Below are 25,367 nucleotides of genomic sequence, written 5' to 3'. Positions count from 1 at the left end.
AAAGATTAGACTTTTTGCAATAATGAAAGCCGTGGGGAAATGCACTGGAAACAGTGAGATAACCCTTGTTTCGATGCACCGTCATCTAACCTCCCCAACATACAAATTAAAATGAATCGTTAAACAGCCAATGTCATGCAATTTCACTGCAACATCGTCTAACCTCCCTGAAAACAAATCGGGATCGATGCTCAAGAAACTGGTCACCTGGAGGCACCAACAATCCAGCGACACTGGACAAGGACTTTCAAGGTAGCACACAATTTTAAATAAATTAAATGATGTAATAAAAGCACATTAAAAACTACTGAAAACAGCTGCAAAATAAAAGAGTTAAAAAACCAGCAACAAGTAAACACATTCTTGGCTTTAGCTTTTCAGAACACAGTGGACATCATGATACGAGGCTTTTCCTATTTTGGAAATATCTTTTTGCTGCTTATCTGTGTGTCTGAATTCTTAAAGCTAGTTGGAAAAGACATCTGGGTTTCTGTAAACCCAGTGGAGCTCTTTGGTTTATATCAGGCATCCCCAAACTTCAGCCCTCCAGATGTTTTGGACTACAATTCCCATCTTCCCCAACCACTGGTCCAGTTAGCTAGGGATCATGGGAGTTGTAGGCCAAAACATCTGGAGGGCCGCAGTTTGGGGATGCCTGGTTTATATTCTTGTGCCCAAGTTGCCACCTTTACATCCTGGCTGTGCTCCTGCTCCTCTAACAGCAGACAGAGCAACAAGAAGAATCGGCAGGTGAAGCTTTTTCCTGGCAGGGAGCATAGCTGCCAAGTTTTCCCTTTTCTCGCAAGGAAGCCTATTCAGCATAAGGGAATTTCCCTTAAAAAAAGGGAGAACTTGGCAGCTATGGCAGGGAGATAATGTATTTACCTGCTTAATTACATCATGGTTGCCATTGCTTAAGACAGAATGCTTTGTTGGCAACCCTATATTTATATAAACTAAATATGATAAACATATTGGAGCAGTTTATATAAAAAGCAGTAACATAAGTATGCCTATATTATAGTGCTTTAAAGAGAAACGTTAGCAGTGTAATCCTAACCTAATGTCTACTCAAAAGTAAGTCCTATTGAATTCAGGGAGCTTACTTCCAGTCAAGCAGAGTTAAGAATGCAGCCTTAAACACTACATTGTGTTTTAAAGTGTTCCAGTTATTCAACAGACACGTGATTCCCTCCCTCCCCCCCCCCAATCAGAAGCCTGTGAACGGTAGTTTCCTCGCAGAGCTAGTGTTTCCGACACCTTGAACAAACGACAGTTCCCAGAATTTGTTTGGGAGAAGTCTTGTGCTTTAAATTTATGGTGTGGATCTATCCTTAATTTACCGAGAGGCATAGCTGCCAAGTTATCCCTTTTTTAAAGGGATTTTCCCTTATGCTGAATAGGCTTCCTCGCGAGAAAAGGGAAAACTTGGTAGCTATGCCGAGAGGAATGAATTTATTGAGTTGTGGCAAACCTGGCGCCTTGTGAACTCTCACTCTGCAATGCGCCTGAGAGCTGCAGGAGATTACGGTACATTGAGCTCAGGTGGGAAAACTTGCCTGCTCAGAATCCAGAGTTTGTCAGCTGACTCTGGAGTGGCACAAAGCAAACTTCCTGTAGAAGGTAAGGAATCAGCCAGGTTCCTGTTCAGTACTTTTCCTTTGGAGGAAGGAATAAAGTCGTTTGCTTGCCCACATATCTCATCCAGAAAACACCTTTGAATTCCAGCTGCAGAGGAGTTACCTGTCACTCCAGGTAGGTCAAAGGCTTCCCTCCTACTTGACAGGAGTTTTAAAAAGCTGTGGGTTTTGTTTTGAGGTGGAGTGACAGGTGTGTGTGTGTGTTGCTGGAGAGAGAAATTCAGAGCAATATAAGGATGTGTGGTGTGCTCAAAACCCATGAAGCTGTGCTTAATAGTCTGTTTATTTATTTTTTTAAAAAAAAGCAGTAAGCCCTGCATTTTGGCAACCGAGAAAGCTATCCCCTTTGGGTGTGGAAGAATTAAATCAGCCTTCCCCAACCTAGTGCTCTCCAGATGTTTTGGACTGCAGTGCACACCAGCCCTTGGGCAGGGATTATGATGAGAACGGCAGGCCAAAACATCTGGTTGAGCGCAGGCTGCATTAAACACTCAGGTGTGAAGTTAGCAGCGAGGCTGTTTAGAAGCGAGGGGAAAGCACACCTTTCAGCTGGGTGTCTGCTGCAAACAGCGGGAATTAGTGGCTGTGGACCTCTGCCTGCTTTGTCAGGTGCCGTCTTAAACGTACCAGTGGACTCTTTTCATTGCAGGAAAACCAGATCATCTGATCATTCTGTTCTTCTGGGTACATGGCCTTTCATTAAAGTACTGGTCCATCTAGCTTAGCATTGTCTACACTGACTGACAGCAGCAACTCTCCAGGGTTTCAGACAGGGGACATTCCCAGCCCTACCGAGAGATGCCCTTGGGGTTTGAACCTAGGACCTTCTGCATGCAAAGCGGATGCTCTACCATTCAGCTACCGCCCTTCCCCTAAAAATGTAGCACTGTATTTTTCCCTCCATAGGACGCACCCGACCATAGGACGCACCTAGTTTTTTAGAGGAAAACAATAAAAAAAATTTGCTTTCTTGAATTGCCCTAGGCATAGCAGCCAACTCCTAGAGGCCTAGGTGCCTTTGCCCCCCCATTAAATATTTGAGGAAGCTTCTTTTGCAAAGGGGGAAAGCTCCATTTTTTTAGGATCAGCTCAAAGTTGCTGAGTTTCCTTGCAAAGGGAAAAAATCCTGTTTTTATGGGGTTCAACTCTGCAGCTTCTCTAGGAAAGGGACCCATTTCGACGGTTTCCAGACAGATAATCTAATCAGCCAGTCATATGTCTCCCTCTGCAGACAAGAATTGAGGCCTGGGCAAGGGGCCGGGAGGGGCCAGGAAGGGAGCTAGCTCTCTTATCTCCCTCCCTGATCTCTTGCATTCAGCTGCTGAGCGGGTTCCTTTCAAAGCGCTCATTCCCTCTTGTTAGCCTTTAGCTCTTTCTTTAAAGAAAAAAAAGCACAATGTACCTTTAGCCCCCGGGCAATTCGGCTCCAGGGACCACACATTCACGCCATAAGACGCACAGACATTTCATCTTACTTTTTAGGAGGAAAAAAGTGTGTCTTATGGAACGAAAAATACATAAGGTTCTAGTCCTTATGGTTTTAAAAGTGGCAGAGCATGCAGGGCAGATGCTCTACCACTGAGTAGTACATGTGAAAAGGATCTAGGAGTCTTGGTAGACCACAAACTTGACATGAGTCAACAGTGTGATGCAGCAGCTAAAAAAGCCAATGCAATTCTGGGCTGCATCAATAGAAGTATAGTGTCTAGATCAAGGGAAGTAATAGTACCACGGTATTCTGCTCTGGTCAGACCTCACCTGGAGTACTGTGTCCAGTTCTGGGCACCACAGTTCAAGAAGGATACTGACAAACTGGAACGTGTCCAGAAGAGGGCAACCAAAATGGTCAAAGGCTTGGAAACAATGCCTTATGAGGAACGGCTTAGGGAGCTGGGTATGTTTAGCCTGGAGAAGAGAAGGTTAAGGGGTGATATGATAGCCATGTTCAAATATATAAAAGGATGTCATATAGAGGAGGGTGAAAGATTGTTTTCTGCTGCTCCAGAGAAGCGGACACGGAGCAATGGATTCAAACTACAAGAAAGAAGATTCTACCTAAACATTAGGAAGAACTTCCTGACAATAAGAGCTGTTCGACAGTGGAATTTGCTGCCAAGAAGTGTGGTGGAGTCTCCTTCTTTGGAGGTCTTTAAGCGGAGGCTTGACAGCCATCTCCCAGGAATGCTTTGATGGTGTTTCCTTCTTGGCAGGGGGTTGGACTGGATGGCCCTTGTGGTCTCTTCCAACTCTATGATTCTATGAGCTACAACTCATACTCCTCCAGTGTCTTCAACAGATGCATGACACCCAGAAATATAGCAGGCAAAGCATGGTCACAAAGTAATGGGGAAAGATTCGGTTGCTACACTTATTTTATGTTAATCTGCCCATGACCAGAGGCAGGAGGAAGAGGGGCAATGGTCGGTGAAACCCCACCACCACTTACAGTTTACATTACTCTTAACTTCTTCCTCATTCCTGTCAAGGCTGATGAACTCTGAGGCTGCCCATCTGATGAGATGCTTGCAGCAAATCCATAAGGTAAGGCTACTGGTGGCTATTAGCCACAATGTTCTCATAACTATAATGAAGGAGCTCTGCACTTCTGAATTTGCTAGTATGCTGCCTTCCGAGGTATGGTGACTGATCTGCCACTATAAGCAGAGGCATATCTTCTCCCCACCCTGTGGAACTAAGTTGGTGCCCTCCAGCTCCTTCGGGCAACTATTTATTCAATTGATTAACTGCTTTCTGCATAAAGAGCCTCTAAACCACGGGTGCCAAATCCGGCCTGCCAGACCTCGTCATGTGACCCGCCGAGTGCGGGACCTTGCTGCTGAAGCGCCATGCTGACAAAGCGCCGACAAACAGCTGGGGCCGGGAGGGGGATAGAAAGGCAGCCGGAGTAGCACTGCGTGGAGCGCCCCAAGCCACAGCAGGAGAAGGAGGAGGCAGCTTGCCGGGTCAGCACCCGGCAGCACCGCACGGAGAGTCCCGAGCCTCTGCAACGCAGCAGTGCTCTGTAGCACTTTGAATCCTCCTCCTCCTGCCACGGCTCGGCGCCTGGAAACGGCTGCTGCTGCTGCTGCTGCTGAAGCACAGACAAAGCACCCAGCAGCGCCGCGTGGAGGAGGAGGATTCAAAGTGCTACAGAGCACTGCTGTGTCCCAGAGGCTCGGGACTCTCCGCACGGCGCTGCCGGGCACCGACACGGCAAGCCGCCGCCTCTTCCTCCTCTTGCCTCTCCTCCTCCTCCTCCTGCCGCGGCTCAGCCTCATGAACGTGAGCTCAGCAGCGGCTCAGGCTCACGAACGTGCAACTCTGAGGCTTTACGCACTTCTCCTAAAACGGACACCCGCTGCCTCACGCTGCACGGGAAATGCTTTTTGCCCCTGGGTCCCTTCGCGCTCTTTACTGGTGCTGAATCAAGGCGGCGACCCCCCCTTCCCTTTCTTTCTTCCTCTCTCTCGTTCTTATTCTTTCTTTCCCTCTCCTTCCTTCCTTCTTTATCTCTGTCTTCTCTCCCTCTTTCTTTTTCTTTCCTTCTTTATTCCTTCTTTCCAATTCTTCTTTCTCTCACCTCTTTCCTTCCTCTCTCCCTCCTGCTCCCTCTTTTCTTTCTTTCTTTCTTCCTTACTTCCTTCCTTTCTTTCTTCCGTCATTCCCATCTTTCTTCCTCTCCCTCATTCTTATTCTTTCTTTCCCTCTACTTCCTTCCTTCTTTCTCCCTTTCCGTCTTCTCTCCCTCTTTCTTTTTCTTTCCTTCTTTATTCCCTTCCTTATTTCCTACTCTTCTTTCTCTCCCCTCTTTCCTTCCTTCCTTCCTCTCTCCCTCCCACTCCCTCTTTTCTTCCTTTCTTCCTTCCTCCCTCCCTCCCCTCCCCTCCCTCTCCCTCTCCTCAGAAACATAGGATGCTGCTTTATACTTCTGGCTCTTAAACCCTGGAACCAGGAGAGCAGCTCCAGTGAGTCAACCTCAGCCAGTCCCTTTGGTGAAGGGTGGTGGCTCACTGGCAGAACATCTGTCCTGCATGCAGAAGGACCCCAGCATCTCCAGGTACCAGTAGCTCTGCAAAGGTCCTGCATGAAACCCTAGCGAGCCTCCACCACCCAGTGCAGTTACCAAAAATCATTTTTCAATAAATTGTACAATAATTGTACATTTAAATATCTACTTGCCATTATTCTGACTATGTTTCTGCTTTCAGAGCTAGTTATTACTTACATTATTACAAAAAAACAGTAATAATTGAATGCAGTGACAATAAAGAGTGGACACATAGTCCTACAGATACAACCGGCCCCTTGAGGGTGACCAAACTGCTGGTGCGGCCCCCGATGAATTTGAGTTTGACACCCCTGCTCTAAACGACTTAGAACACAAAGCATAACGTCAGACGAAACCACCAATACATTACAATAAAATCCATACAATAACCCTTAGAAGAGACCCAGGAAAACAACAGCAAAAGCCTATACAGGTAATCAATAAACAGCACCCTCGTCATCTGTGCAGACGGAGGCTGATGGAAGTTGTAGTCCAAAGCAGCTGGGGGGACACAGCTGGAGGTATGGGACCCAGGTGGCGCTGTGTTCTAAACCACTGAGCCTCTTGGGCTTGCCGATCGGAAGGTCAGCAGTTCGAATCCCTGCGACGGGGTGAGCTCCCGTTGCTCTGTCCCAGCTCCTACCAACCTAGCAGTTCGAAAGCACGGCAGTGCAACTAGATAAGTAGGTACTGCTGTAGCGGGAAGGTAAACGGCGTTTCCGTGCGCTCTGGTTTCTGTCAGTGTTCCGTTGCGCCAGAAGCAGTTTTTTTAGTCCTGCTGGCCACATGACCCAGAAAGCTGTCTGTAGACAAACAGACAGGCGAGATGAGCACCGCAACCCCATAGTCGCCTTTGACTGGACTTAACTGTCCAGGGGTCCTTTTAGCCTGATGTGGCTTATGGCCAGTTTTGAGCCTTTCTTCTCTCCTATTCTTACAAGTTAAACCTATGTCCTGTTTTGCGTTCCTCGTTCCTGTCCTTTGTCACTTTCTCCACTCCATCAGTCTTCTGGGACCAAAAAAACCTTTAAAATGCTGATTGCAGGATTATTATTTTTTACTGCCTGGCTGTCTGTTTGGCATCTTCCCCCCTCTGCTGGTTGAACTTAGTCATTGCACTGGCGTATGTGGGTCAGCCCTTTGATTCTTTTCAATTCTCTTGGGGACTCAGCGACCTTCAAGGAAGTGTTCTTTATGTGTTGCATAACTTAGCTTTTCGCTCTCAGGTTCTGGTTTGAAAAGTTTATTGTTTTTCCTTCTCTGTGGCAAGCGTCGGCCTGGAGGGAGAGAAGACATGGATCATCTTATGGTTTGGGAACCGAAGGATTGGATAAATAGTAATTTTTGGTGTGCCTGCAGCCCTACGAAAAGGACTTTTGAAAAGCCTTCCTCAAATCTCTCTTTAATTCCTGCACATTCCACAGATGCAACCAGGACAAAACTGCTTTTCCGACTCTTCTCTGGCTAAATATTTGCTCTTCCCAAATGATTGGCTGGATCAGGGGCTGAATAATAATAATAATAATAATAATAATAATAATAATAATAATAATATAATTATAATTATAATTATAATTATAATTATAATTATAATTATAATTATAATTATTATTTATACCCTGCCCATCTGGCTGAGTCTCCCCAGCCACCCTGGGCGGCTAAGAAGAAGAGTTTGGATTTGATATCTTGCTTTATCATTACCCGAAGGAGTCTCAAAGCGGTTAACATTCTCCTTTCCCCTCCTCCCCCACAACAAACACTCTGTGAGGTGAGTGGGGCTGAGAGACTTCAGAGAAGTGTGACTAGCCCAAGGTGCATGTGGAGGAGTGGGGACACGAACCCAGTTCACCAGATTACAAGTCCATCGCTCTTAACCACTATACCACACTGGCTCAAGTGGTGTGGCCCTCAAGTCCTCTTCACCTGGCCCTTGAGACTCTTCCCAAGACACACTCCTCTCCATGAGCGTCTCAGTCTGCCTAATGTTGACCCTGACCATTGGTCCATCTAGCTGAATGCTCCTGATTGGCAGCGGCTTTCCTTTCCAGGATCTCTGGCAGAGAGAGAGAGGTCCTTCCGATCACTTGCTTCCTGGGGTCCTTTCAACTGGGGGTACCACAGACTAAACACAGTGTGGTCTGTAGTGCTGGCAAAATGTGTGCTCTGCCATTGAGCCATGGCTGCTCCTCCCTCTTTGAATGCTCTGGTTCAGTTATTCTGCACAGTCCGTAGAGCCTTGAAAGCTCCTTTGAGCACACAGGGATGCACCAGAATTTCCAGGCTCAGTACACCTGTGAAACATGTAACTTCTTCATCTGGTCTACTCAGGACTCTCCATTGGTCACACAAACACCCGCTCTGCAAACTCCTTGAGTGTTTTCGTCTGGCTGGGATGAGCATTTGAATTCTGATAATGCATCTTTCTTGACTGAACAGAGAATGGAGGAGGGTGTCTGAGAGTGCAGAAACTAGCTAGCTTTACAAATCAAAAAAACACATCCCACCTTCATTGCTTTGCGCACTTTTGGCAAACCTTCTAGCCCTCAAGGCAGTTGCCTGAAGGGAATGAGGCAGATTTAACTTCTCTTAGAGAAAAGTGCCCCTAAATTGCTTCTAGGCAATGCGTTCATTCTGATTTTTTTGGTGGGGTGGTTATAAGACGTTACAGCAAGCAATTCTTGCCGCGTGCATTTCCCCATCACTTTCCTTACTGCGAAAAGTGCAATTTTTTATTTTGGGGCAGAAGAGAGTTTGGTGCACCAGAGTTCACTTCAGTAGCACAAGCTGAATCTGTTGATGTGCATGTTTGATCCACTGCTAAAACAGCGGCTGTTTGGAAGCACCCGAAATAGAGGAAGAGGAGGCAGGGGTAGGGTATTAGCATGTGTGGCTAAGGGCTAAGGGCTAAGGGTTAAAACTGCCACTTTTATTTTGGGGAGAAAAAAAGCAAAAAAACACCTTTATTTTTAAAAGCAAAACATCATGCAATAGCTAGCAAGCTTCTGAGTTCAGCAGAACTCTTCATTGGGTTGGATATTAAGCAATGCAGGAATGAGGGAGAAAGCTGACTTTCTATTGAAACTCTAATGTCTGCATGGTTCAAAAGCTCACTTTTGTCGCATTGTCTTTTTTATATATAAATATTTTTTATTGATTTTGTAACAAATAGAAAAAGAACAAAATACAAAAATACAAAAAGCTTAAAGAAAAGAAGACAAAATTAAAGAGCAAAAACCAAGAAAAAACAGAAAAACAATTCTTTAACATTTAATCCAATATGTATCTTACCCTGCCGACTTCCTCCTTCCCCCCCTCCACGTTTCTATTCCTGTCCATTGCAACACTCTCTACTTCTTTATCTATTTCTTCTTCTAATATAGCTATAATAAATGTTTTCAATAATTATTTTACATTTGAGACTTATTTCCTTCTCACAAACGCTTAATGCTTCTTCAGCATCTTTGAGTATCCACTTCCCTTATTGTCCAATTCTAATCTTATATTTCTCTAGATAAATCTTACATTTCTTCCAGTCTCCTTCCACCGTCTCTTCTCCCCGATCTCGGACTCTCACAGTCAGTTCAGACAGTTCCATAAATTCTATCAGCTTCATCTGCCAGTCATCCACCGTAGGTAGATCTTCAGATTTCCAATTCCTTGCTAATACAATTCTAGCTGCTGCTGTGGCATACAGAAAAAAAAGTAACACCCTTCTTTGGCAATTCTTTCCTTGTAATTCCGAGTAAAAAGGCCTCTGGGTTCTTAACAAACGTGTTTTTAAACACTTTCTTCAACTCATTATAAATCTTATCCCAGAAGCTCTTTACTCGGGGTCTTTTGTCGCATTGTCTTAGGGGTTTTGGTGTTCGGATTGCTGTGACGACTGCCTGTGCTTCAGAGTTTGCTGTTGTTAGTGACCCAGCTCTGGTGTGCAGAGATGAACACCCCCCAGGACGTTTGTTACAGTCTCTCTCCCTCTTTCCCCTGCAGGTATTCAGCAATGCCAATGAAATCCTCGCGGGCATCAGTCACCCATCTGTGTGCAGCGAAGTGCTGCTGTCTGCACCAGGGACTGCCTATATCCTGGGTATGGTATGGATTTGTGCCTATAAAAAAAAGCCCAGCGTCACAACCTCTGCTGCCTATCGGTCTCCCTTTTCCGGAACTTGGGGGGGGGGCATTTAGTGAAGCTGAATGTTGGAAGGTTCGAGACAGACAAAAGGCAGTACTTCTTCACACAGCTATGGAACTCGCTGCCACGGAAGGCAGTGGGGGCTGAGAAACCTGGATAAGTTTAAAAAACATTAGACAAGTTCTTGGAAAAGGCTAACAAATGGCATGCTCTGCCTTCACGGTTGGAGACCAAAATGCCTCTGAATAACAGCTGCTGGGAAGCTCAGGAGCAGTGACGTAGCGTGGGTTGCCAAGGCCCGGGGCAATGTGGAGGGAAGAGAGGGAAATGGATGGAAACGGATGGAAGATGCATACAAATTCAACTGCATTTGCGCCACCCAGGAGATTGTAGCTGTAGAGATAAGAAGAGTCATTGCCATTGGCTGGAGAGGTCATTTCCTGGTTCGTATGGAGAAGCCATTTTCAACAGAGCCCAGCCAGGGAAGTGCACAGCTGTAAGAAGAAGAAAAAAGGGACGCGGGTGGTGCTGTGGTCTAAACCACTGAGCCTCTTGGGCTTGCCAATGAGAAGGTCGGTGGTTCGAATCCCCACAACGGAGTGAGCTGCCATTGCTCTGTCCCAGCTCCTGTCAACCTAGCAGTTCAAAAGCACACCACTGCAAGTAGATAAATAGGTACCGCTGCAGTGGGAAAGTAAACAGCAGGCACCCCCAAACTTCGGCCCTCCAGATGTTTTGGACTACAATTCCCATCTTCCCTCACCACTGGTCCTGTTAGCTAGGCCAAAACATCTGCAGGGCCGTAGTTTGGGGATGCCTGGTAAACAGCGTTTCCATGCACTGGTTTCCATCACAGTGTCCCGTTGCGCCAGAAGTGGTTTAGTCATGCTGGTCACATGACCTGGAAAGCTGTCTGTGTACAAACGCTGGCTCCCTTGGCCTGAAAGCAAGATGAGCGCCGCAACCCCATAGTTGCCTTTGACTGGACATAATTGTCCAGGGATCCTATACCTTTCTGCACAGCTGTATTAAGACAGCACCAAGTGCTGAAATTTTGCGCCCCTAACAAATTTGCAACCGCCCCTGTAGCCCCTTCCCAATGCTACACCACTGTGCAGGAGGAGAGAGGTTTCTTGTGCATCTGGTTGCCCACTGTGAGAGCAGGATGCTAGCCTAGATAAGCCACTGGCAGCCTAAATTTGCCGGTATGCAGCTGGATCACACCCACAAAACAGTGGCCTTTGGGAAGTGGCTGTTGCAGCAATGCTTGCAAGATGTGACTTGAACCCCCAGAGGTGATACCCTCCCTCACTAGTTCCTAAGTAACTCCACTCCACTGGTTTATGCTTGTGCACATGCCAATCTATATCCCAAGAGCTGTAGAGGACGACTTTCCTTGCTGTTTCTTTTTTCTTTTTGCATCCAGGGTTGTCGGAAGTGTACCGGGTCTCCAAGCGCTTGGAAGAAGGGATGAAGGCTCGGAGAGCGGAGAGCGAAGCACTGCTGCATTGCCTGCGCAAGGTGGAGCTGGCTTGGAACAACCTCCTGTCCTTTCTCGTCTTTGGCCATTCTGCATTTCAGATGCTGGTAAGGAGGTCTTAGCGGTTGCGTCAAGAACACCCGGAGGCAAAGGTTGGCGCTGACCCCACCTCTCCCTCTGCTCAGTTTATTTGGTGGGTTTTCTCTCTTATGGCAGCTTGTTTACATACCCTCCAACAATTCTCCGATGAAAACAGGGACATCCTAAGGAACAGCAGGGCGTTCTGGGACCCAACCCGAAACTGGGATGGCTTCTGTAAATCCGGGACTGTCAAAACTGGGACACTTGGAGAGTCTGTCTTTATTGGGCTTGCTGAGGCTTGGTCAATAGCAGTAGAAATTGGAGTTCTTGAGAAAGTCCAGAAATAAACGATAAATTGCAAGAACTCAGGCCAAAATTGGTACACTTTGACCTGTGAATCTTTGGTAAGCTACCTCTGTTTATTATAAGCAATATAACTTTGTCTTTAGAAAATTACAAGTATTCCTGAAATAAGGATTATTATTTTAAGATGGTTTATCATTTAAAGCACAGAGAAGCTATTTTTGTACATTATAAGCAATTTAACTATTTAGAAAACAGAATGTAAGTTTGATGTAAGGTTAGTTACTCACAGATATACCTGTTATGTGCATTTAAACATAGTCTCTGTCTTTTACATATGATAAAACTTTATGTTTAGAGATCTGAATGTATTTTTATTATAAGGAGAATTATTCTAAGATTTATTTCAAATTTCTCAATATTCCAGCTGACAAAGAATAGTCGAAACAGGGCCTTGTCCTGATTTTTACTGGAATTTACCTTTATTTGCCTTCAGTATTGGGATTGATTCCTATTTAAACTCCGCATCACATCAATAAAATCTAGTGAAGATTTATTTGAAACCCATCTTCTTTTGGCCTGAGTTCTTGCAATTTATCGTTTATTCAAGGCTTGGTCAATGGCACTCTGGGAAATGGTGTCATCCTTCCGGCGGTGAAATAAGCAGCAGCTTATTTATTTGTCCCTTAGGAAGCTAGGAAGCTGTCAAATGGAACTGGGCCACCCAGCTCAGGAATGTCCGCATCATCTGATCATTCTGTTCTTCTGGGTACATGCAGAGGCAGAGCTAGCTGCTCTGGCACCCAGAGTGGCACACATGCTGTGCACCCAGGAGCGGGGCGAATGGCGAGCGTCCCAGGGCAGTGGCGCCATCCGTAGCAAGCGTCCCAGGGGGGCGGGATGGCGATGTCACCCCCCTCAGGGATGACACGCGGGGCGGACGACACCCATCACACACCCCTTCCGCTGCCAGTGTGTACCTGGCCTTCCATTAAAATATTGGTCTGTCTAGCTCAGTATTGCCCACACTGACTGGCAGCAGCTCTCCAGGATTTCAGGCAAGGGGATATTCCCAACCCAACTTGTGAGATGCTTCCAGGGATTGAACCTGAGGCCTTCTGCAGGCAAGGCAAGCACTCTACTACTGAGCTTATTCTCTTAAGACCATTGGTCCATCTACCTCAGTATTGTCCACACTGACTGGCAGCGGCTCTCCAGGGTTTCAGGCAAGGGGATAATCCCAACCCAACTTGTGAGATGCTTCCAGGGATTGAACCTGAGGCCTTCTGCAAGCAAGGCAAGCACTCTACTACTGAGCTTATTCTCTTAAGACCATTGGTCCATCTACCTCAGTATTGTCCACACTGACTGGCAGCGGCTCTCCAGGGTTTCAGGCAGGGGACATTCCCAAACCAACCTGGAAATTCTGATATTGAACCCAGGACCTTCTGCATGCAAAGCAGGTGTTCTGCCACTGAGCTGCAGCCATTCACTGTGCTGAATCAGACTCTTGGTCCATCGAGCTCAGTGCTGTCTACACTGACTGGCAGCAGCTCTCCAGGGTTTCAGGCGGGGAGTCTTTCTCAGCCCTACCTGGAGATGGTGGGGATTGAACCTGGGACCTTCGGCATGCAAAGCAGGTGCTCAACTACTGAGCTAACCTTCTTCACAATCTCTCTCAGCATTCCTTACTCTGACTGGCAGCATGCTTCTTCAGAGTTCTGATCCTTGACCAAGTGCCTGGGGTTTCTGATTTGGGCTGTGGGGCAGAGAAAGCCAGGCACTGACACTTTGGGTGCCCCCCCCCCGGTTGACTTTGCTTACAGAATGTTAACCTGCTGGAGCCATCTGGTGAAAGTGACTCACGCTTGTCAGCTTCTGACTTAGCACCCGAAGCAGTCTGTGGGGTGTGCCTAACTGAGGTGAAGCGGGAGCCCCAGGTGAGCTTCTTCATTTTTAAATTTGTTTCACACACGGAACGGGGAATCTGTGGACCTCTAGATGCTGGTGTTAAAAGTGCCAGACTAGGGACCTAGGAGAGCAGGGTTCGAATCCCCACTCAGCCATGGTATATCTACGGTATATCTAACAATCCAGGATAGCAGCGGGAAACGGTGCTGGAATAAGGGAATTCCCAGCAAAAAAAGGGAAGGTTGACAGCTGTGGCTTGGAATAAGGGAGTTTCCTGCAAAAAAAGGGAGGGTTGACAGCTATGCAACCTTGCAGTTTGTAAGCACACCAGTGCAAGTAGATAAATAGGTACAGCTGTGGCGGGAAGGTAAACGGCATTTCTGTGTGCTCTGGATTCCGTCACAGTGTCCCATTGCACCAGAATCGGTTTATTTATGCTGGCCACATGACCCAGAAAGCTGTCTGTGGACAAACGCCGGCTCCCTCGGCCTGAAAGCGAGATGAGCGCCACACCCCATAGTCGCCTTTGACTGGACTTAACCGTCCAGGGGTCCTTTACCTTTGCCTTTATCCACATTAAAAAATGACCATAATAGTCGTTGTTGTTAAATTTATTGCCTTCCCTTCACTGGCAGGTCCCAGGGTGGGTTACATCAGCTTAAAATTCAGGATTAAAAACAGTTGAAACATTACGGTTGGAGGAATACGTTGGGTCCTGAAAACTCACATCTCAGGTGTTCAAGCATTTACTGAAAGCTGAACAACAGAGGTGCTAGGCGTATGCAATACAAATGCAATACAGCATGAAAACAGAAGGACCCCCTTAACAGCCACTAATAACAAAACGTCATCTTAGTCTAAGAGACGCCTTGGGGAAAACACAATTCTGTAATTGGTGTTGAAAAGATCTTAAGGAAGGTTTCAGGTGGATCACACTGGGACGGGTATCCTGCAGACAGGGAGCCATGACCGAAAAGGCCTTGTTTATTTTTCTTTGCCTTCTCAGGTGAGTTCTGGAAACTCAGGTCCTATTATGTACGAAGGTAGCTGTTATCACGCCAACTGTGCCAATTTCTGGCTGAACTGTGTGGATGCCACTCTGCCAGGAGGGACGTGATTCTTTGCTCTCCCCCCCCCCCTTCCAACTTTCTGAATGTACTCCAGTCGTCAGTTTCTTTGGAGGTTAAGAAGATCTGGAGAAACAAAGAGAGACTTTTGGAAGGCTACAGAATCGTCTCCCAAGGCTTCATTGGTGGTGGGAAGTATCTTTGGAGAGACAAAACAAGATAGCCCGAAACCAGCCTTTATCTTGTTTTTGTAGGATGCTTTAAAATGTGCCCAGGAACAACCTGTTTTCTAATTTGTTCCGAGCACTTCTCTATCTGGATTCTGGGTTTGCATCCAGACTAAATCAGTGGTGGTTCAGCCCTGTGAGCATCAGTGGGACTACGCAGAACCTTTTTGCACGATTGATGTTGTTGGGGAAGCTTCTACCTCAAGTGACCTGCTATTTTTGGATCTGCTATGACCGTTTTGCCCACCCAGCCAAATGTCTGCTAGATGTTTTGGACTACAATATATAATTTGGTACAGTATTTGAATGATTGGTATTAGCAATTGTATTATAATTTGGTATTGTTATAATGAGGCTGTTATTGCATGGTAATTGAAAATTAATAAAAAAATATTATCAGCCTGGTGACCAACAGAAGTTTGACACTACAACTCCCATCAGCTCCAGAATCATACGGCCATGCTGCTGGCTGAGAGTGATGGGAATTGTAGTTTAAAATTTCTGGTGGTCACCAGGCTGGACTAGGGCTTAGCAGTGTGAGACCTGACCCGGGCAGCCACGATTTACATCCCTGGTATCTTTGCTCCATTGCCAATTTTATGCCATCTTACTTTGGGCCTACTGAATTGAATTAGCCTTGCCCTTGGGTAAGTACGTAGCATGGCATTTGCAACCAGTATCGCCAAATAAAGTCTTAATGCAGGTCCGTAGCCTGAAATAAGGTGAGGGTAAAGAGGCTTAAGGAAATACTGTAAAATGCAAGTAGTCTTTTATTTTACTAATTAAACATATTGTTCAATTTTATTAATATAGGTGCTCTGTGTGCAAGTCAATTGATGAACCTAATACTAGTTCTGCTAGCCTGCCTGCCTGCCTGTGTGCTCCTGCTGGGCAGCTCCATGCCAAGCCATACAGAGGAAGCAAGCAAGCAAGGAAGGAAGTGGGTAAAGGAGGGGTGGGCAGCCAGGCAGGGGACAGACATGCTGCACACTCACATGTGCCCCCTTGCTCCTCTTGGAGGCAAGCCAGAAACAGAGGGTGGCGCCCAGCTGGGGGGAGGCAGGAGACTGAGGGAGGGAAGCAGGAAGGGGGGGCAGAGGAATATTGAGGGTGCTGTGCCCCCAGAATAAAATTAAAGGTAAAAAAGGTAAAGGAGCCCTGGACGGTTAAGTCCAGTCAAAGGCGAATATGGGGTTGCGGCGCTCATCTCACTTTCAGGACAAGGGAGCCACCGTTTGTCCACAGATAGCTTTCCAGGTCTTGTGGCCAGCAGGACTAAACCGCTCCCACACAGGAACAATGTGACAGAAACCAGAGCGCACGGAAACACTGTTTACCTTCCCGCTGCAGTGGTAGCTATTTTTTTTACTCACACTGGTGTGCTTTCGAACTGCTAGGTTGGCAGGATCTGGGACAGAGCAACAGGAGCTCACTCCGTTGCGGGAATTCGAACCGCCGGCCTCCTGATTGGGAAGCCCAAGAGGCTCAGTGGTTTAGACCACAGCGCCACCAGCATCCTTCAGAAGAAAATGACTGGGTAGGGGGCAAGGGACCCCGTCCCCCTAGAATCGGTCTGGTAACCCTAGGCACTAGAGTCCTGCTTTGCTGCAACAATGGGTGTTTCCCAAAAGAAAATATCTCCCACTCCACTGAAGGCTTTGTTATTTTGGAACGAGACGCAAAGGAGTCACAAACTGAGCTTGCCTAGGCTTTGTTTGTTTTTTCCATTTTTTGTCGCTTTTATGTATAGAAAAGAAAAAGGCACACGCATGCACACAGAGCACCCCCTTATCGACAATCCCCGCCCTTCTTCTTCGTCAGGCAATAGGGCTCTGCAGTGGACAGAGTTGGGGGAAATTTCACACTTAGTAAAGATAGCGTCGGGGTTCGTTAAGCTCCGCTGAGCCCCCTTCTCCCAGAGGGCGCGAGTTCTGTAATTGTCACAAGGCTATCATGACCCTGACTTCGTTTTCGTAGAGGTCAGGAATCACCCCCAGCGGGGACTGGACCATCTTGACGCTGGTTTTCCCAAAGAGTTTCTGCTCGTACTGGATGAGCTGCTGCCAAAAGCCGTTGTTGGGCCGGACGATGGGCCGGCAGCACTTGACCCAGGCGTGGGCGTTTGCCAGAGACATCGAGTGGTATTTCATTAGGTAGGCGATACACAGAGCGGAGGATCGGCTGACACCCGCAGCGCAGTGCACTAGCGTCCGGCCTTGGTTTGATTCCACGGTGCGGATCTTATCGGCTACGGGGTCGAAGAAGTCCAAAAGGCGGGACGAGGGGGAGTCTGTTATGGGGACGTGGATGTAGTAAATGTCTGGGAAGTAAGTGTTGACCACCTCCACCGAAACATTGATAACTGTGGTGATCTGGTTGGCGTAGAGGAAGTGCTTGTTGTTGGCGGCCTCGCCATTACTGAGGAACAGGCTGTTCGTGATCCGGGAAAGGCCGTAGACAGACGGGTGCCTGAGTAGGATAGGGATGGTTCCAAATGCTGCGTTCATCAAGGCGAACTTTAGACATCAGCTACAACAGGAAGCATCATTCTTGCTCGCTAGGCTTTAGGGAGGCAAATGAGGCTTCCAGTTAGACAATGAGGGAAAAGGAACCAGAAGCTCTTGGGAATTATAAGAGACAGAACTACCTAAATTGTATAGAAACTTATTCATGTACAGTGGTGCCTCGCTTAACAAATGCCCTGCTTAACGAAATTTCCGCTTAACGAAAGTTTTTTTCTAGCGGAGGTTGCCTTGCTAGACGAATTCATTTTACGAAAAATTCGTCTGGCGAATCGCGGTTTCCCATAGGAATGCATTGAAATTCAATTAATGCGTTCCTATGGGCAAAAAAATAAAATTAAAAAATTCAATGCATTCCTATGGGATTCGCTAGACGAATTTTTCGTTATAAGAAAATACCCGTGGAACGAATTAAATTCATCTAGCGAGGCACCACCGTATGCGACTTCAGCGGCAAGAATGTTACTTGCCCAAATATGGAAAGAAGAAGTCCCAGCAAAGGAAGAATGGATACAAAAACTTATGGAATATGTAGCAATGGCAAAACTGACCGGAAGAATAAGAAATCAAGATAACAAGATTGCTTTAGTATAAATTGGTAGCATCCTTTCCACTTACTGTAACTGTTCACGCTTTCACTGGAAGGCATCAAGAAGCCAGCTTGCCAAGGCTAGACGCGGGAGAGAGGGGGACCCTACTGCAAAAATAGTTGCAGCTCTTCGACCGCCTGCAGCCCCAGACCCCAACACCTCTGCTCACCGTCAGTTTTAGCAGTGTGCCACCCCTCCACAAAATTGTGCCTCAGTCACCTCACAGTTAACAAATAAACAACAACAAAATTAACGTGTATTGTAAACGATTAAAAAAGAACCAGATCAACAAGTGCAGAGAATATTCCATAAGTTTTTGAATCCATTAAGTTTTTGTATCAAATATGCAGAAATATGCAGAAACCTACCAGAAAAATAAATCAAGATAACAAACTTTTTATAAAAGAATGGAAATGGTTTATTAAATATTTACAGATATATTGTAAACAGATAAAAACACTGGCAGGATTATTGTACTAACCTGCAGTTTCATAAGGGTATACAGTGGTACCTTGGTACTCAAATGGCTTGGCTCCCAAACAAACCGGCTCCCGAATGCCGCAAACCCAGAAGTGAGTGTTCTGGTTTGTGAACATTTATTGGAAGCCGAATGTCCGAACGCGGCTTCCGTGACTTCCGAATGAGTGCAGGTAGCTACTGCAGCCAATCGGAAGCTGTGCCTTGGTTTTCGAACGGTTTTGGGAGTCGAGCGGACTCCCGGAACGGATTAAGTTCGAGAACCAAGGTACCACTGTATATTTAAAGAAGATGAATAAATGAGCAAATTAAGTTAATTTGGATATGCAGAAGATATTAAAAATAAATTTAAGGAACTGCAGAAAGAGGGGGAAGGAAGTCAAGCTTTGAAATGTCAAAAGGATTGTAAAATCAGTGAAATGTATAAATCTGAAAAGTATAAATTTTAGGAAAAATAGAAAATGAGGAAAAAGGCAAACTGAATTGCAATATCCAGCAGTGGCTATCGCCAGGGTTTTTGTTTTTGTTACCTCCCAGAGAACAAGGGAGAAATTATTGGTGAGCTCTTAGCACCTCATTTTCTAGAAAAATACGTAATACTGTAATACTGGCTATCGCTCAATGTTGGGAATTATTCGTAAAGCGTTAGGATTAAAGATGTGAAGGCACTGAATAATTAAAAAATACCTGCCAATTTTTCTGGTTTCCCTTGCAGAGAACAGGGCTGGAGGAACCTGCAGATCTCCAAATATTGTTGGACTACAACTCCCATCAACACTGGCAATTAGCTCTGTTGGCTGAGGACTGTTGGAGGTTGGAGTCCCACAATGTTTAGAGCAGGCAACCCCAAACTGCGGCCCTCCAGATGTTTTGGCCCTCAACTCCCATGATCCCTAGCTAACAGGACCAGTGGTCAGGGAAGATGGGAATTGTAGTCCAAAACATCTGGAGGGCCGAAGTTTGGGGATGCCTGGTCTAGAGGGATATATGCCATTATATAAAAATATTGCAAATCTTGCCAAAGTTACCAGGGAAAACAGTAGCAATTTGTGAGTCCTCTTTGCCTGTACCTGTATATATTCCTGGTCAAACACCACCGGCATCTACTGTGGCCCCCAGTCACACTGATTCAGGAAGTCGTTTGCTCCTTGAACATCATAGTCTTTCAATAATGTCTAGAAGGAGAAAAAGACATTGAAAACTTGGAGCTATTTCAAATGAAATTCTTTGTAGCCAGCCCTAGCTTGACGCACCCTTAACAAACTCCAGTTCTTGGAGGGTTGGAGCCATGATGACTATTTAAAGTGGAACAATACTGCTTTAAATGTATAGTGCGTAATACCGGTACAAATAAAAGTGGGAGGGAGGGAAGGATAACGACTTGGAACATTTGTGGTATGAAAAGTTACCAGCAGGAACTTACAGGATATGCACCCTTTGGGAAATGAAACAGTGAGACCACGCCAAAGCTTCTGGAGATGCAAAAGCAGGATTGTTTATGACCACAAATCCTCATGAATTGCATCCTAGTTGGATGCAACCCTTTAAAAGCATGGTTGCTATTTTGATTACCCTCACCATCTTTGAATTTGCTCAGACCTGTACATTTGTGCCTCTATGTGTATAAATTAGCACATGCAAATTTGCATCAGGAGCCTTGCACCTTCTTAACTACAGTACCTAGAAATCAGCATTCTGCGCTTCTCTGTTTCTGTGAATTAAGTGTCAAAATTTAAGGCCTCATTTCGAGTTCAAGGTTCCAGGCTAAATGGCCCTTCTGCTCCCCTTCTCCAGGGTTTCTGGCAAGGATTTTTGCAATCCCACCTGGAGATGCCAGGGGCTGAAATGGTGGTATGCTACTGAGCTACAACCCTTCTCCAAATCCTGTCAAGGCTCAGAAATTGATATGCCAGAACAGTGAGATGGCAAAGTTTGCAGACCTGCTCAGCAGGGTTGTTAAAAAGAGAGAGAGAGATTGCAAAGGGACCCTCTCCAAACTGAGTGAATGGGCACATATATAACAGTAATCATGGGGTCTGAACAGTGGTGGACTTGGGGGGGGTGTGTTCAAATTTTAGCAGTGCCCTGTGCAATGCCAAAATTCGGTGCCGTCCTGCCTCTCATCTTCCATTCTAAGTCACTGTTGCAGGGGCTCCTTCAGCACCCTCTTGGCTAGGCGCCCAGTGTGGGCGAACTGATCACTCTCCTCTAAATCCTCCTCTGGTTTGAACCAGCCTAGGAGCAACACTTTGGGGTCATAGCAGGTAGCTGGACGAAGATGTCAACCCCATATATGGCAGCTTTGAAAAAGGCAAATCCCATGCCAGGGAACATTGGGAAAGGAACTGGAAACAAAACTGCCCATATCGTAATGCCAAATATACAAATCTAGGATGCGGCCACATTTAGGATGCCGTGTACAATTCTGGCCGTCTCCCATCAGAAAGGGCATTGTATAGTTGGTAAAGGTTGAGAAACGACCTCTTCACACAGCACAAACTATGGAACTCCCTGCTGCAGGAGGCAGCGATGGCGACCCGACTTAGAAGAGGATCAAACAAATTCATGGGGGAGAGGGCTGTTGATGGCTACTTGCCACAATGGCTCTGCTGTGCCTCCACAATCAGAGACAGAAATGCTTCTGGAAAACCCGCAGGAGAGTGCTCTTGTGCTCAGATCCTGCTTCCCACTCAGGCCTCAGGTTGGCCACTGTGAGAAGAGGATGCTGGTCTAGATGGCAGGATATAGCAGGCTCTCCTTATGCTGTTATGGCCATTCAGAGATAGACTGCCTTTGGACATGGAGGTTTCCCCCCCCCCCCCATCCTTCCCTTAGTTTGGGGATGGATTCTTTCGCAGCGCTTCCTTCGCATCCCGCTCGCCCCACCAAAAACCCTTCTCGACCTGGCGACGGGGAGCTCTCCTTACCCACCGCCCACCCCCAGACGCTTCCTGCGGTGCCCCCTCGTCCTCCTCGTCCTCCTGCTTCAGAAGCAGCGGCGGCCGCGGCAACGAGAAGGCATTGAGCCCTTCTAAGCCCCGGGGCCGGTTTCCAGGGCAACTCTGAACGCCCGATCCCATTGTGACCCGCCGCTCCTTCCCGCGGGGCGGCATTGCTCAGCCATGGCTGAGCGCAGTCCGGTCCAGTCCCCGGCCAGGGGCGGCGCCATGGAGGCGGTGAGGCCCGAGGACGCCCCTCCGGCCGTGGTCACTTTCTTCCAGCCCCACGTCGGAGGCCAAGTGCTGGTGCTTTTCAGGTAAAGGGGGTGGGTGGATGGGTGGGTGGAGCGGGTCAAGCCCCCCCCCCCACAACCAGGGCACAGGGAGGTAGGGTAGGGGCTTCACTCGTGACACCCTCCCCTCTCAATCAGGAGCTTTTTGGGGGGTGGGTCCCTCTTTCGCAAATGTAAATATTTCACATGCGAGGCAGTCCCGATGAAGGGCCCCTGAACATGTGCAGAGTTCTTTCGTTCCCTGACAGAAGAGGGAAGAGGCTTTGTTTCGTTTCCCACCTTTGTGTCTGCATGAATTGCATGCCATGTTCAGGGGTCGCAAGACAGCCCCACTGACGTGCCTCTGAGCATTTGCAGAGTTCTTTTGTTTCATGAGGGAAGAAGGGTTTATTTGTTGTTCCTCAAATATAAAGCTTGCTTATGTGTCTCCTTTAGGGGTTGCAAGGCAGTCCCTGGCTCAGCATCTCTGAGCAAATGCTCAGAGTTTTTTTGTTGAAAGAAGAGGAAAGAGGGTTGGTGTTGGGTTTTTTTTTGTTGGGTCTTTCCACAAATATAAAGTTTTATATTATGTGTATGTAGAAAATAATATTCTCTGTCATGCCTATAGCAGTTGCTTTTGGTTAAAACAAAAAAACTAGTGACCCAGAAACAGATCTCCCTGTGTACCATATATACTGAGCACTTTGCATATGCTCTTGAAATCCTTACAATAACCATGCAACATATATCAGCATAAATATCATTCAGATATTGCAGAGGGCCTGAGACTAAGAAAGAAAGAAGGCCTGACCTTTCTTTAGGTCAGCTGGTTAGAAGGGTAAGGTTCAAACCAGGGGACTGCCTTATTTATTTATTTATTTAAATTTAAATTTATTTATTTATTTATTTAAATCATTAAATAAATAGGAGAAGGGGATGACAGAGGACGAGATGGTTGGACAGTGTTCTCGAAGCTACAAACATGAGCCAAACTGCGGGAGGCAGTGCAAAACAGGAGTGCTCTGGTCCATGGGGTCACGAAGAGTCGGACACGACTAAACAACAACAACAACAAATCTTTAAATCTTTATTTGTCCCCCCCCCAAGAGGCGTACAAAAATAAGAAGGCAGCTATATCAGTGTTGCAGGAAAAAGATAAAAACACATTCAAATCTTCCATAACATAATATTTAAGCCTTCATCCAGTGAGCAGGAGAAAATGACTAATGGAAAATTAACTTGCGTGCGGTTCAACCTCCTCCTAGCTCCTAGAATGTACCAGTGTGAAGAGCCAGTGTGGTGTAATGGTTATAGTGCCAGACTATGACCTGGGAGACCAGGGTTCGAATCCTCACTCAGCCATGATGAAGCTCACTGACTGCAGGCCAGTTGCTGTCTCTCAGCCTAACCTACCTCACAGGGTTGTTGTGATGGTAAAATCGGGAGTAAGGAGAACCATGTGTACTACCTTTAGCTCCTTGAGGTATATAAATGTAAGAAATAAAAAAGTGCTAGGCCTGCAGGTGGAAATTCCTAAATTGGTGGTATTTACACAACAGGCTTTCTTAATTTTGGGGGGAGGCAATAGGCAAATGCGGTTCTAACCAGGCGCTTTCCCCCCGTGCAGTTTGATCAGTGGCAGCGAAGCCGTTTTAAAGAGGTTTTTACCCAAGAGTCATCTTTCTAAGGTGATCATTCGTGACAACATCAGTGTCCAGCGAGTGCATGAAGTCAAGGTACATCTCGCTATTGAACCTCCTTACCTGAGCCCTCCTGCTTGTGTTACATTTCAAATGCAAGAGAATGTTTCTTTAGGCTGGTGAGCCAAATAGCTATCGTGTATCCGGGAACTTGTTTGTATACCTCTATCTCTTTTATGTTCAAGAAGCTCCCTTTGTGTCAATGGAAGAAGAAGACGTTCTGTGCACACAATGTCCTTGCAAATCAACTCCATCCACAGGAATGAGCGGAGTTGTGGAGGGGGAAAGAGCTCCACATGGCTCCCGAACCAGGAATACTTTGGCTGCATTCGCCCAGAGGTTTATCCCATTTCCCCAGCGCTTCCCTAACAGTTAATTTCAGCATTATATTTGAGCTTTCATACAACGAAAAAGCCACTTCTGGAAAACTAATGGAATGCAGTGCATATTGGGCATTTTGTTTCCATGTTTTTTGAGTCCCCGAAAATGTGTTTGCAGCCCCCAGTTTACCTGGAAAATTGTGGGAGTAAAGCAATGAAATTTGGGGTAGTATACTGGCATACAGGTTTTTCCTGCTTTTTTCATGGGGGAAATAGAAGCACACACATGTGGAAAGGGCGGGGGGGGGGGGGTTAATGGTAATAATAATAATAATAATAATAATAATAATAATAATAATAATTTATTATTTATACCCTGCCCATCTGGTTGGGTTTCCCCAGCCACTCTGGGCGGCTTACAACAGAAAAATGAAATAAAATAATCTATTAAACATTAAAAGCCTCCCTAAACAGGGCTGCCTTCAGATGTCTTCTAAAAATCTGGTAGCTGTTTTTCTCTTTGACATCTGATGGGAGGGTGTTCCACAGGGTGGGCGCCACCACCGAGAAGGCCCTCTGCCTGGTTCCCTGCAACTTGGCAGGTGACATGCATGGTTGTGCCATGTCATGCCCATTGGTGTGAATGAAATTTAGCATGATTTGCTGGTGTATCAGTCAAAAAGCCACAGTTCCATAACACAGCAGCTACTGCAACATTAAAGGAGCATTAGAAAACGGAAAAGGAGTGTTAGCATTATAATCAGCAAAACTAATGCAATATTTCTCACGCCTGAATGCATCCCTAGGTTACACAACTCTATTTTCTGTCCGGGCACAACAAACCCGCTTCTGACCAGGTAGAGTGGCATGAACTTCACACACATGCTCTGATTGGCTGAGTAGTTTGTAGGGCTTTTCCTTCTGTATGTTTGGTTATATGTCTCTTTGCCATGAATGGAGAAAGACAGAACCTCACTGTTCCTTAATCCTCAGATTATGCACTGGTTTGGTTCAGCTTGCTTAGAGTGTTATTACCGTAAGACTTTTCTCTCTGGACTCTGTGTTTATTTAAGTGACTTTGCTAACAGTTGCTTCCCTGAACAATTTATTAAAGCTCAAGCACATTGAAGACAGCAAAAGGAAGATGGGCAATCTCTTTGACCAGATGATGAAGAAGTTTTCGCATGACCAGCAGAAGAAGATGAACCGCTGGAAGAAGGAATATGGCCACTACCAGAGAATGCTGGAGAAGATTGACCAGAGGGCCTTGCTCAAAGCCCACACCTCAAACTTTACACTGCCAGAGCTAACAAAGGCCAAGGAAGGCACAGGATGGAGAAATCTGAGCCTGCCACAGCAAAACAGGCTTAGGTAACTTGAGTGACCATGAGCTAGAAGAGTGGCTTCATGGTTCCACTTGGCACAGAAAATCATAGTGAAAAAGACACATGCGTCTCCCCCACCGCCCCGTAGGCTTTCCTGCTGGCTTGTCTCATTAGGATAATGGAATTAAAGTTAATACAAGGCCTTCACGGCATTCATGTGGCACAATTATTTCTGTTGTCCCTTTAATTGAATAGGGGTGGGTGGTTTTTTTTGATGATCAGAGGGCTTTACAGTCTTTTTGCAGGTCCAAAATGCAGCAGCAGATTTTGGGT

General features: G+C 46.4%; 2 protein-coding genes across 3 annotated transcripts; one reads left to right on the top strand and one right to left on the bottom strand.

Moving 5' to 3' along the window:
* The first annotated feature begins 1,540 nt into the window (after positions 1–1,540).
* Positions 1,541–25,367, top strand: LOC118076544 (synergin gamma-like). 2 transcript variants are annotated; one of them, XM_060269403.1, is made up of 7 exons: positions 1,541–1,755; positions 4,127–4,181; positions 9,679–9,775; positions 11,247–11,407; positions 13,511–13,624; positions 23,317–23,425; positions 24,824–25,367. In XM_060269403.1, exons 2-6 carry the CDS (start codon positions 4,131–4,133, stop codon positions 23,374–23,376), a joined length of 483 nt encoding a protein of 160 aa, XP_060125386.1. In that variant the 5' UTR covers positions 1,541–1,755; positions 4,127–4,130; the 3' UTR covers positions 23,377–23,425; positions 24,824–25,367. The 2 variants fall into 2 exon arrangements, with proteins under 2 accessions (XP_060125386.1, XP_060125385.1); XM_060269402.1 differs by lacking the exons at positions 23,317–23,425; positions 24,824–25,367 and adding an exon at positions 14,602–17,130.
* On the bottom strand, positions 16,830–17,405 carry DUSP18 (dual specificity phosphatase 18). Its single transcript, XM_035099383.1, has one exon. It carries the CDS (start codon positions 17,394–17,396, stop codon positions 16,830–16,832), a length of 567 nt encoding a protein of 188 aa, XP_034955274.1. The 5' UTR covers positions 17,397–17,405.

The sequence above is a fragment of the Zootoca vivipara genome, chromosome 17 (assembly GCF_963506605.1).
Source record: "Zootoca vivipara chromosome 17, rZooViv1.1, whole genome shotgun sequence".
In the NCBI taxonomy this organism is placed as follows: Eukaryota; Metazoa; Chordata; class Lepidosauria; order Squamata; family Lacertidae; genus Zootoca; species Zootoca vivipara.
The sequence above is the reverse complement of the archived record's forward strand: the minus strand, read 5'-3'. Positions and strand labels throughout refer to the sequence as shown.

Excerpts from the sequence above, each read along its gene's own strand:
- LOC118076544 (XM_060269402.1), top strand. The coding sequence starts at position 4,131 with ATGAACTCTGAGGCTGCCCATCTGATGAGATGCTTGCAGCAAATCCAT. Across the intron at positions 4,182-9,678 it reads GCTTGCAGCAAATCCATAAG|GTATTCAGCAATGCCAATGA; the intron begins GTAAGGCTACTG and ends TTTCCCCTGCAG. Across the intron at positions 9,776-11,246 it reads AGGGACTGCCTATATCCTGG|GGTTGTCGGAAGTGTACCGG; the intron begins GTATGGTATGGA and ends TTTTGCATCCAG.
- DUSP18 (XM_035099383.1), bottom strand. The coding sequence starts at position 17,396 with ATGAACGCAGCATTTGGAACCATCCCTATCCTACTCAGGCACCCGTCT.